At 39.3% G+C, this 12194-nt stretch overlaps 1 protein-coding gene across 12 annotated transcripts in view; it reads right to left on the bottom strand.

Annotated features, from left to right (window-relative positions):
- Positions 1 to 1836: 1836 nt before the first annotated feature.
- Rdgb (retinal degeneration B) overlaps positions 1837 to 12194 on the bottom strand; it is a 36829-nt gene continuing 26471 nt past the window's right edge. For 6 of the 12 annotated variants that reach the window (XM_076434005.1, XM_076434057.1, XM_076434046.1 and 3 more), the window contains 10 exons: positions 11775 to 12152; positions 11392 to 11675; positions 10959 to 11087; positions 10618 to 10880; positions 10214 to 10322; positions 9986 to 10142; positions 9768 to 9917; positions 9340 to 9520; positions 8839 to 9113; positions 1837 to 5403 (listed from right to left, as the gene is read on the bottom strand). In XM_076434005.1, the coding sequence (XP_076290120.1) occupies positions 5211 to 5403; positions 8839 to 9113; positions 9340 to 9520; positions 9768 to 9917; positions 9986 to 10142; positions 10214 to 10322; positions 10618 to 10880; positions 10959 to 11087; positions 11392 to 11675; positions 11775 to 12152 (2119 nt within the window). In that variant the 3' untranslated portion in view covers positions 1837 to 5210. Of the gene's footprint in view, positions 9114 to 9339; positions 9521 to 9767; positions 9918 to 9985; positions 10143 to 10213; positions 10323 to 10617; positions 10881 to 10958; positions 11088 to 11391; positions 11676 to 11774; positions 12153 to 12194 lie in introns of all 12 variants that reach the window. The other 6 variants (XM_076434035.1, XM_076434093.1, XR_013010039.1 and 3 more) reach the window with 5 other exon arrangements.

Consider the following 12194-nt stretch of genomic DNA (forward strand, 5'->3'; position numbering starts at 1 on the left):
ATAAAACTCGAGATACAGAATAACTTTTAAACCATGAACATTCGCACGCATTAATTTATTCAAAATAATACTATGAGACATTTATTGATTCTAGCTAATTAATGTTTATAATAATTCCTTTTGCCAACGATGTGGACAAGCACTCCCTTGACCACCTTGCCATTTAATTATTTACAGTAAAGTCTTTTCAACATACTTCTGTTCTCACAGATCGATCCTTGGAACATTTATGTATAAAAAGGTGTAAGATAATAATTCTCGTTTATGAAATATTTTGAAATTACAAATTGAGGTGCCTCGTATAAAATTTGAAATGGGAATTGTTGATTTTCCTAAAATTATGCTTCAATAATATATATTTCTAGGAATTTTTGTCCTTAAGTTTTGCTTTTAATATTGAAACCAACATCGTCTGAAATATCTGCTCGGTACAGACTGTAACAATTCATGATGATCAATATGGTTCCGTGACAATTTGCCTTCTCACCGACGAGAATCTCCTCAGTAGCCTCCTCAGCCAGAATTATTTTCGCCTAATTTGTCGGTAATTTTCTTACTCTACCTTATCCCACCGCAATAGAGTCAGAATGTTCTGAGCGAAAATCAGCTCTTTTTATTAGGAGCACAGAACAACGATGGAGATTCAAATTTTATCTAACGACTAGGATAAAAGATATGTGAGAAGGATAGGAACTCGTTACCAACTTTGGTTATTGACTCTTGTTACTTTAGCCCGAATATTATTAGGAATATAGAATGACGGTGGAGCTTTTAGACAAAGAGGAGTATATATTGCGCGATAAGAATAGACAAATGGAGTTTATCAAGTTGATTATCAGCTCCTGTTACTTTCGCCCGAAAATTATTAGGAGGATAGAATGATGGTGGAGCTCTGAGATAAAGATGATAGATTGTGGGATTCCGATTAAGCATATACTAATGTGCTACCAGCTTTGGTTATAAAATCCTGTGATTTTTACTCGCGAGTTATCAGGATCGCAGAATGATGGTAGAGGTTGTCTAAAGACAAGAAAGACAGGCTTTTCGAATTTAATATGAATAGAAGATTTACAATTAGAAGGATAGATAGTAATATTGTAATATATTATGTAATATATAGTAAATATATAGTAAATTTGTTTTGCGCCGGAGAGAATAAGGGTTTATACTAAAATGAACGTAACAGATTTCAAACGACAATGATTTATCATTTATTGCAATACCCAATGAAGAAAGGTAGACTACAGTTTTCTCAGCCAGGCGTTTTGTTCAGAAATCTCGAGATCCAATTCCACAGCGGCCGATTTTAAAAAAAAGGTCACGTGTCAACGGTATATAAAACAATCGATTACGTTTAGAGCGAGGTCGCATAATATATATAAAACAATGACCCTTGATTAAGTATTACAATACGTCATTTAAGTTACGCTAACAAAAATATAACTCTTATTACCAGTGAGAATAATCGTTCATCCGTATAAGTAAAATATTTTCGCAGTCACTTATACGCCTACGAATATATATATATATATATATATGTATATATAATATATCTTAAACATTTACGTCGTCGTATACATACATATACAGGGTGTTCTGCGGACAACGTCATTGGTTCAGCAACAAATAACGCTTTTAATACTCGAGTAAAGATTATTATCATTCTTGTCGATATTGGACTGCACAGTGTAAAATCTAAGATATACGTTCTATGACGAGATCTCTGCTAAAACTTTGTTACTTAAATGTTGCTCCGACATCGTCGATGACGAACCAACAAAATTGTTCGCGTCTCAAACACTCCGTACATACATATATACACAGTTTATATACACACATATGTATACATGTATACATACACACGGTCAAATTCTGATAGACGCATACGTATACATATAAATACACCGTCTCGTTATATTTCTCTGTCTGTGTATATATTATATAATAGAGCTACGTTCATGCCACTTTACAACGATACAAACAGTCAATATAGTTCAATAATTAGTCAATTAATCTGTTTCGTGTACCACATCACAGCAAAGACAGCGCGGATAAATAATATACACATGGAATTCTTTTTCTTCTTTTTACGCAAGGACTAGATCAATGGCAGATCTTCAACTGGCTACACAATATACTTTTGAAACAGTCAAGGAACAATGATGGCACAACAATGAGTTAATCGATAATATTTAATCTAATCCCGTCTCGGATACCGAACCACGCAGAGAAAGAAAGAAGAAAAGAAACCAAAAATAAAGAAATAAAAGAGGAAGGATAGTTGTCCGTCGTTCGAGATAATCCACGGGCGGATCGTCGCTGATCTACGTTTCCTTTTAGACATCGTTGCTTAAAGTAGTTGAAAAATTCCTTCCCCTATTGCTCTTGGAGTAACTATATATCGTCGTAATGATAATTAGTAGACTGCGGATGTTTATGCACTTTTTAATTTTTGCAGGCAAATTTCAAGAGAAAGTCGGAACGAATAAAATCTTATTTTCTGTGGGTAGGGACCTTTATAGATCCGAGATAAATAAAAATTGTATTAAATCCTGTGGAATTTTATATTCCAGCATGTTTTGAACATTTTTAGAAGCCATAAATGCATAAAAATCCGCAGTCTAGTAATTAGTCACAGTAATAAGCGACGCGTGGCGATTCGAATCGTGACAGATTTACAAAAATTATAGATATATATACTCTTTCCCCGGTCCTACCAACGATGCCGGACGATAATTAATCATCTAACCACAATTGTTTAAGCGTACAGTTCTCAAGAGAAACGCATCGGTAACTAACGGTGAACGCCTACTCGCCAAAACCGCCATCCGGCTTTATTATCATCTGGACAGCATGACCGTCGACGCGAAGCGCACGGCTAACTAGTTAAATTATACACTATATGTATATCGTTACCCATGAACATCGTAGCTACTTATTATGTACACTTTCTGGTTATTATTTACATTGCCGGTGATGCCGCCGGCAACATGGAACTATGCGGTAAGAGGGAAGCGTCTTTGTACCAATGTTTTCGGAAATCGCCCCCTTGGGCCTGCTCAATAAACAACATACAAAACGGTGTTACACTCTTACTATAATCTTCCCCGCTCTTCTTCTTCTTCTTCTTCTCTCTGTTCTCCTTAGAAATCGATATGAAGAGATACATTGAAAGTATGACATAGCACCAGTGGTGAGATTCAAAACGTTTGCAGACCGGTTTCATACTTTAGCGATTTGGAAAACGACACAGTACACGCATATTTGAACGTAAACCAGCAAACATCCTACATTATACTTAATGCAAATATTACGAGTTTTAAGTAATACGAAACTTTAACTTTGTTCACGCCTTCTGACAATTAATTTGAATTGTACATTCAAAATGCAATCAATTTGAACGAACCTAGGCATCGTTGTCTATAATGTTTAAAACTGTTCGTCTTCGAATGGTTTCGAAAACCGGCTGAATCTCATCACTGCATAGCACCGAAGGAACTTGGCCGCGACAGTATGCATCACTATAGTTCCTGGTAATAGAGTACTAACAAGGCTTACAGGCTAATCGTTAACGCTAACAATGTAACGATGAATGTCAGTTTCCCCTCGGCTTGAGGGGCTCTCAGGTAACAATTTCAACGAATTTTTATACTCCTTACGAACTACCAACAGAGGAGAAGTTAACGCTACGGTAAAAGATGATTGTACATACATACATCCTTTTTTTGTTCGCTAGACTGAGACGGTGGGTATACTCTTCTACAAACCGTGCCTCGCCTCTAAGGAAACGTGCCCACCCCCTCTCTCATTTTATTCGTCATTCACAGTAGGAACTAAGTCGCATTCACTCGTTGCACCGTATTATCAAAAATTTTGATCATGTTCGATCACGGTTTGCAAAAGACTCGCTTACCGAAACAGTATATTTCTTCATATACATATACCGTGTTTCGCCGCAAGGTCCCTATAAGAAAACCAAAAGCCCCGATCGCTGATTGAAGAACGAATTGCAACGTATGAAGTTCCAGTTTTATCATAACAAAGGGCACCGTGTGATCGTCTTTACGCGGGGGCGGAGGTCCTCGTACGTTCGAGCCGTTCTTGCCAGACTGCGAATCTTTACGCGAACGGTACTTTATTTTATGCAAGGCCAAAGTGAAAGAAACAGAATTTTTCGCCAATTCACGTTCTTCATTTGCAAGATTGTCATCTTTATTTTAGAGTTCTTTCTACCATCGACAAACAGTGCGTTCATTTACCACCGTATTTTGAAATTCACATTGAAATAAACTTGATCTAAATGTACAGTTAGATATCTAAATAAGAATTCTAGATAAACTTCTTCGTTAAAATATTCTACTAACAAGTATAACGTACCTCTTTTACGAAATCTTAAATTTAAATCAATTTAGCAGAAGCAAATCGTGAATTCTGCGAATACTATGCTATGTACAGCTTGTCAAATCTAGCTGTGCGGTTAACCAAAACTTAGGAATGCGCAGAAAAAAACAAAGACCTCACTCGACGAGAGAAGGATGCAACATTTGAACGGTAAGGTACACACCTCGTCGAAAGTGCGTACTGTCCATTATTTCTTGCAGCAGTAAACATAAAAAACAACTGTTTACATGTTTGGCAGCGGGGTCATTTCCCCTCGTGGGGGACATTCAGCCGCACAGCTAGATTTGACAAGCACCTCTTTTACGAAATCTTAAATTTAAACCAATTTAGCAGAAGCAAATCGTGAATTCTGCCAATACTATGCTATGTACTATGACTGTAAATAACAAAGTGTATAAAGTGAATCGAGTAAACTGCGAGATTGTGGTTGTCGCATATCGCCTGATAGTGGTATTTTAGAAGCGTGTGTGTGCACCGTAATCGCGCATAAAGATTCGCAATTGAGCGGTTGCTATCGGAGAGATTATGCTTGCCCGGACGTTTTGTAGCGCGCCTCGACTTTCGGAAGCCTCGGATCTGATCATTTCCAACGACCCCGGATTACAATTTACAGGTATAGATAGTGGATATAAAAGTGGAGTAACAAAGTTAGATCTTCTTTAAATTGTTGAGCATGTGTCGATTGAAATGTACGAGGACTTCTTCGTTCGGTCCGCACCGACTCCGTTCCAGGGAAGATCCTCGCGAGAATACAATAACAATACCGTTCACCGCCGGGATTCGAAGAACGACCGGCAGCGAGCGAACCGTCAGAGTTTCTCCGGTGCCGTGGATCTGATGGCTGGCGCGGTTTGAGGTGAGATTGGAGGGCCGACGCTCGTCGATCGTTCCAACGGCAACGTCATGTTGCTCGGGATCGGCTGGGATATCGCACGCTTCGCCAGTCTGAAAGAGCTGTCAATCATCCAGGTTAATGCCCGAGCAATCCGCGATCTCTTTAATCTAAATAATTTGAAAAAAAAAGACTGCGTGTTAATGTATAGAGCGTTAATTCACTTGAGAGACTTGTTACACTGATCAGAACAAATTAGGGTAATCCTGGAAGCGTTAGACTAGTCCCAATTGTTCTGAGCATAGTACTCTGCACACTGACCGTCGATCATTCGACTCTGTTAGGCTTTGTCAGATCGGATTTTTTGTTAGACGCTGATCTGATTCATCTTATCGCCGACAGTCTGTGTGCCGAGTATATGTTATTCTAATGTTAAGAAGACATTGAAATGGTTAAAGAAATTGGCAAACAGGGTAAGCATCAAGAGAGTTAGATATACTATCAGCCGCAGGGATTCATGAATCATGCCTGAAGAATCAAATCGTTGTTAAGTCCTATATGTATAGTTTTGGGGATACTGAAGCGGACATTGAAATGTCTCGGGGCACGAGGTCGAATAAAATCTGTCCGTTTGAACGTGGATAGAAATATAGATCTGTCTACTCTCTAAGTCTAGATCTAATCGTGAGATAGGTGAACGTTCCATATAACCTCTTGAACGTTATCGAACTTGTAGCAGAGATCGTGAGAAGTATGCTGCATCTATCAACGAGAGACAGGTGTAGATCGCTGGTTGTGGAAGCAGATGAGAACATGGATGTATTAGCAGCGTAGTAGAACTAGCAGTGTGTTTGGATTTTTATACTGAAAGCGTGACATAAACATCTCCGTACATAAGAAGCACTGGTGAATGATCGGATGGCGGTGAAGACGAATGGCTGTCCTGCAAAGACAGTGGTGTAGACTGGGTCAGTTAGTCGTTGCTCAACACTCCGAGTGCCACACGTCGGTTATGTATAAACCATTCCTTTTTTACCAGACTTGGAAATCAATTTTTGGTACACTCGAAAATGTTGGAACAATTCATAGTTATGATGAACTTTGTTCTGATCTTGTGTAATGTTTATGTGGCACTCAACGTGTTAAACGAAGAGACAGAGGGACGTCCGCATCCTCCATTGTGAGAATGAGCGTTCAGATTACGTTATACATTTTTCTTGGCCGGACAAATGTCCCGTCGTTGGCTTCAGGCCAGTACAAGCAGCAATATACTTCTTACAATAGAAGTTGCTTCAGTCCAAAGTATGCAACAATGTATCATGAGACAAGAAAAGACAGTACAGTTTGATCTGAACAAAGCTGGTTGACTCTGTGTCAATTGCTGCAGGGTCTGCACATCTGCTCCTGCGAGGGTCAATAGCTAGAAAAGATGCTGGAGTACTTGCGAAATAGACTGTAGAAGCTTAAACGTACGATCACTGTGCGAGCCCTTCGTTCTATTCCACTTTCAATAAATTAAACGTCTACAGTCTTTGTACGTCGCACAGTGGATTGAAAACCTGTTTTTTATTAACTTTTTTCTAATAAAAAATCGAGGTCACCTTGATTATTTAAATGTTGATATGTATTTTCACCTTTGGACCTTGAAATAACGCTGAAATAATTTTGACCACAGTGAATCGGGTTTCCAGCCCACTGTGCACCGGTTAGGTCCGTGAGTAGTGTCATTCGAAATGGCATTCGCGTGTAAAGTATCAGTAAAGTGCATCGTGTCAGAGCTTTGGTCGCATGATAGACGTGCTGTTAGTCTTTCGTACAAGCAGATGTCTTCGTCTGATCTACCACCAAACCAAAGATTTAAACAGACTTCCATCGAGAAGAAGAAGAAGAAGACGAAGAAGAAGATAGAGAGAGAGACTACTTTGATGGTGGTGGATCTAGCTGAATATATATGTATGGTATTTTTTCCGCAACACGCACGCACGCACATTCACCTAACAGATTTGAAGCGGTATAGGGCTCTGTGGTTTACCTTGGTCGCTATAGTGAGATCAGACCATTTCACGGGGTAACGAAATAACGGTTTTTTTTGTTTAGGTTTCTCTATATCTAGACACTCATACGTTGATTTAACCGCAAATTCTGGACATATGTACGGCTGACAGATAAAACATTAAGTTTGAGCGTAGAACGGCGGCGGATGTCGCCGCGTAACACGACGTATCTTCATAACAGGTACCTGGAACGAACAGACTAATAAGCTTCAAACATTGTTCGGCTGAAGAATAAGGAGAAACGTATGGAGAAAGATAAGAGACAGAGAGAAAGAGAAAGAGAAATAGAAAGAAAGGGGAAAGATCAGTTTCTGAAAGAGATCAGAGAAACAAGACGTTACTTCTATCTGTGAGAGCCCAGCATCACTCTAACACAACAAGCAAAAAGAAGAAAAGGGAAATGACGATGATACGAACATGAACGACACTGTACATAGATCATACATAAGCTAGGTGGAAACTACAGAAGACTTGTTTCGAGACGAAATCCGATGCAGTCGCGAAATCAACTGCTGCATCGTTCAGGCTTCACGTAGGAATGATACCTATGCATCCAAACATACGATATAGACCAGGCTTGGGCATTGTACGAATATAAAAATGATTTTTCTCTTGATTATTTCATCGTGTTGATATCGAATCGTTTTACTTTTGCATTCAAGTAAACTTTTACTAGTGATCCACACAACTGAATTGTAAGAATTTGAGTAATTAAGTTTTAATACTCTGAGCCGATGGATTAAACGTAACACTATTATGCTATGGTCTGTTTCTACGTAATGGATGTGTGTATTTAATATAATTGAGAGAGAGAGAGAGAGAGAGAGAGAGAGAAGTAAAGTTAGTCAAATAAAATAAATTCCATCGCAACGTTTGATGCCAAATTATTATTTATTTTATTTGAGTGGTTCGAGTGATTCAAATAAGGAATTCTAAATGAATTCAAATAATTCATTTTTGCAAATTGTATAACTGTGCCCAAGCCTGATGCAGATTAACATTCTACGATGTAACGACAGGAGAACCGTTGGTTCGTCAGTCTATATCGTTTGCCAAGACTCTTATGGATTATACCATGCGACTACTTAGATTATTCGTGGTTTATGTACCTTGTTCTCGTAGTTACGATTGTTTTTACAAATCTCTCGACTATATTGGTTTAGTTAACATCGATTCGGGCGCGAGTACGATGAACGCACCGTCGTCGCTTCTGAAACAACTACTTTTTTGCTTGAAACGTTGTCTTATATGTATAACGACGTCACAGTACACAGTTTATAAAAATACAGCATTATCTATGTACAGATAACAGAGAGCTTTTTGATTATGATCTCCGAAATGCCTTACGCCCACTCTGCACACGTCTTCTCCGTCTAGGAGACAACATTTATCACGACACATCCGCCGTTCTGCAGCGATCGAAGCGTCTGAACGTCGGGGTTAGCAAGGATCGAATGAATTATTACCTTAAAAATGTCCACATCACCACAACATGTAATCTGATCGGACAAATAACTGCGTCGAACGTGCATCCAACAATTGATTGCTCACCTTCTCCGCCGTAGCGAAGCGTTCTGCCCAGGTAAACCAAACTGACCCCTTGGGATCACCATACGAGCGTTACCCTGGGCGGGCCTCGAGCCTCCATGAGCCTGCAGCATGGTCAAATGAGCGGCATAACCTTCATGGAGGATCGTCGCCAGAAGGTGGTGCTTCTTCGGCACTTTACCGATGATGAATATTTGACTCGGTTTAAGATTGATCGCCGTGTACACACTTATGTCTTTGCTACTGCCGTATGCGTGATGGATTATTACACCGTGTTCCTAAACGGAAATAATAAAGTTATAGTTTTCCACTTCATGGTAACATAAAAGCTCCCTTAGTACACTGGCGTGCAAAGTTAACACTAGATTTACGGGACGCGTAAAAATGACGCGTTCCAATATTCTTAATTTACGATTCTCTATTACTATAAATTCAGTGATCCTTTAATTCTGCACGCCGGTGTAGTTATAGTTGCATAAAATGTATCTGTAGCCAATTGTTTACCTGGACCAGTCTGTTCAAGTACGCAGCCTTGTGGCCCAGAGGGTCTGTCGAAAGGCCATCCGCAAAGGACACAAGCCCGTGAGGGAAATTATGTTGAGACAGCCAGGAAACGACCTTTTGTTGTTGCATGTCCGGCCTCGCGGTAATATAAATAATTAAGTAACCCAGTTCTTGCCAGTGCCTAAATCAACCAAACAAATGTTAGCTTGTTATAGAAAAAAGGAGAGGGTACATAAACGTGGTCATCCGATAACTTTAATATAAAATTAGCAATTTTAAGTTTCTGAAGATTTCCGAAAATCGATTTTCCGGTTAAAAATTCGGAAAAAATGCACAGTCATGTGTGCAAAACAGAATAAATAGAGCATAATTCATTGAAATCACGATGTACCCTTTATCTTAATCTTAAGAGGATTGCAAGGTAGTACCTGACAACATCCACAGCTCCCGCTCTAACTTTTGGATCCTTCCCGCTGACAGACATACTCGCAGTGAACGAACCGTCTATGCTAAACACCACGCACTCCGTTTTCGGTGGAATCACAGCCATGAAAAAGTCTACCGATGTATGATCACCTCTAGAAGAAGAAATTCGTTCGTATCATCTAGTACACCTTCTCAATACTCGCTTGATTGGTAGCGTTACCTGACAATCATTTTAATAGGATGCAGTCCATAGCCCAATGCTTTGTCGTCCGGTATCCTATAAGTTATTCTACCATTTTTGTCAGTTGTCTCTGTGGATAAGTACGTCCATTCTCCTGCCGGAGAATCCTTCATGATGTGGATGTCCACTTTCTCGCCTGAAAGAATCGATCGCAAACGTACAGTGCCTTTGTAGTATGTAATTTATGTGATACAGTATTCAACACACCTTTCAATGCGATAACGTCTATGGGACTGTACATGAATCTAGCAACCAGCACTTGTGGTGCTCCTTCTCTAACAATTACATCGTTCGCTCTATGATTGGCAGCAACATTCTAGTTTAATAAAGAGAAACGTGACAAGTGATTGCGGATTTTATCATAATTTTAAAAAACCAAAAGATTACAAGAATTTGAGAGTATCAATACATTTGTCACAGCTTAATAAATCTATTAAAGAAATGCAGACAATTTTTATTTTGCATAAAGATCCGCAGTCCAGTAATAAGTACAACGAAAAAATATGTTTAATGATTGGAGCGTGGATCTTTACACAAAATAAAAATTGTTCGCCCCAATAGAAATCTGAAACGGAACATTTTAGTTCGTCTAGTGGTTCCAGTGTGAATACCTTCAGTTTAACGGAGGTACGTTTCTTGTTCCATTTTTCTCTAGGTTGACCTGGACGGAAGGAAGATAATTCTTTCTCTTCGTTAGAGAGTATCGGCAAATCGAATCTGCCCAATTGTCGTAGAATGAACGCTATTACGTCGTACGATTCCCAGTAGCTGGCGTGGAAAAGATGAGGCAAAGCATTCGTAGGAAAATTCGACAAGCCTTCTGGACAGTAAAGCGCGTAATCCAGTCTTTTTGCACCCCACCATTTTTGCGTCACTGTAACAAGTCGTCGATTACAAAAATAAAATATTCCTGTCTGAAAGATTCAGTAATAAAAATTTGCTTTTTACGTACAATTGGTTACTACTTGGATATTTTCTACCATACCGGACATCGTACTGTGGATCGATATATCAGATAGCCTTCTTATATGCGACACATTCATATCCGTGAATAATTGTGCATTTGATTGAATCGCCTCCACTGGAAGCAACACACGATATATAACATATTTCTTCGTCTCCTTTATCTGTGCAAGGAGGAGAATTTAAAATAGGTCATTTGATGAATATCTCGCTTGTTATTGATTATAATTAGACGGCGGATCTCTACACAAACTAGAAATTTTCAGCCCCAATTGTAAGAAATAGGAGCCAAGTAAAAAGTTCTTTCTTTCCTTAAATATATAAATGCATAAAATAATAGCAAGCGAGATATTTGGATAACTTATTTCAAATTTCCCACACTGTATAGAAAATAAAATTGTGCATGCATATTGAATACATACAGAGATGGTAGGGCTGACCATTCCCAAGTGGATACTTTTGATACCGAGCCACGTTAACTGGCGGAAGAAGAGAAAATCTTGCAGAGATCAGCGGCTCTAATCTAGCAGCTACAGGATCAGTAGGATGGAATAAGTTGTACAGTTGATTCACCGATGGTCTCCTTATGTTGCTATTCTTATCGCCGCTCGCAGAAATTTTTCTATACGCCAGAACTAAAGCGAGTGGAGTACCGAACATAAAAAATTCGCCTACGTCAAAGTCCAGTTTAGAATGTTGGAGATCACTGAAACAAAAAAGAGAGAATACATTCGCATAATCATTGAATTTGCACACCGTCTCGGCAGACATTGACACACGCAAGTCATGTTTCCCGGGCGCTTACTTTACACTAGAAGATTTTCTTCTGGGAGAAGGCGCTGCCAAGTGTCTCCCATCGTCGTTACTATCTCCTTGACTATCCAAAATATTATTTTCACTATTATGTCTAGAGTGTGTTGATCTACACAAAGCGTCGAATGTTAAAATCGCTCCTACTGAGTCTCCTATGAAGGAAATTTGTCCAGTAAAGCCGCGACCTTCATCGCTCCTTAGAAACTCATGGTACACTTGATTGGCTCCAGTTATGACTCGCGAAACAGCGTCCTGGTATTCAGGCGTGGAACTAGCAAGCAGCGGAATCGCTCCAATCGGAATCGTGTCGTTGGTAACTGGAGGTGCATCCACACAAGAAGGCGATATATCAAAGCTGTATGGACTTAGACTGAAATTGAATGCATTATGACACTGTGAACACTAGATTGCG

This window comes from Lasioglossum baleicum, chromosome 1 (genome assembly GCF_051020765.1).
Source record: "Lasioglossum baleicum chromosome 1, iyLasBale1, whole genome shotgun sequence".
Lineage (NCBI taxonomy): Eukaryota > Metazoa > Arthropoda > Insecta > Hymenoptera > Halictidae > Lasioglossum > Lasioglossum baleicum.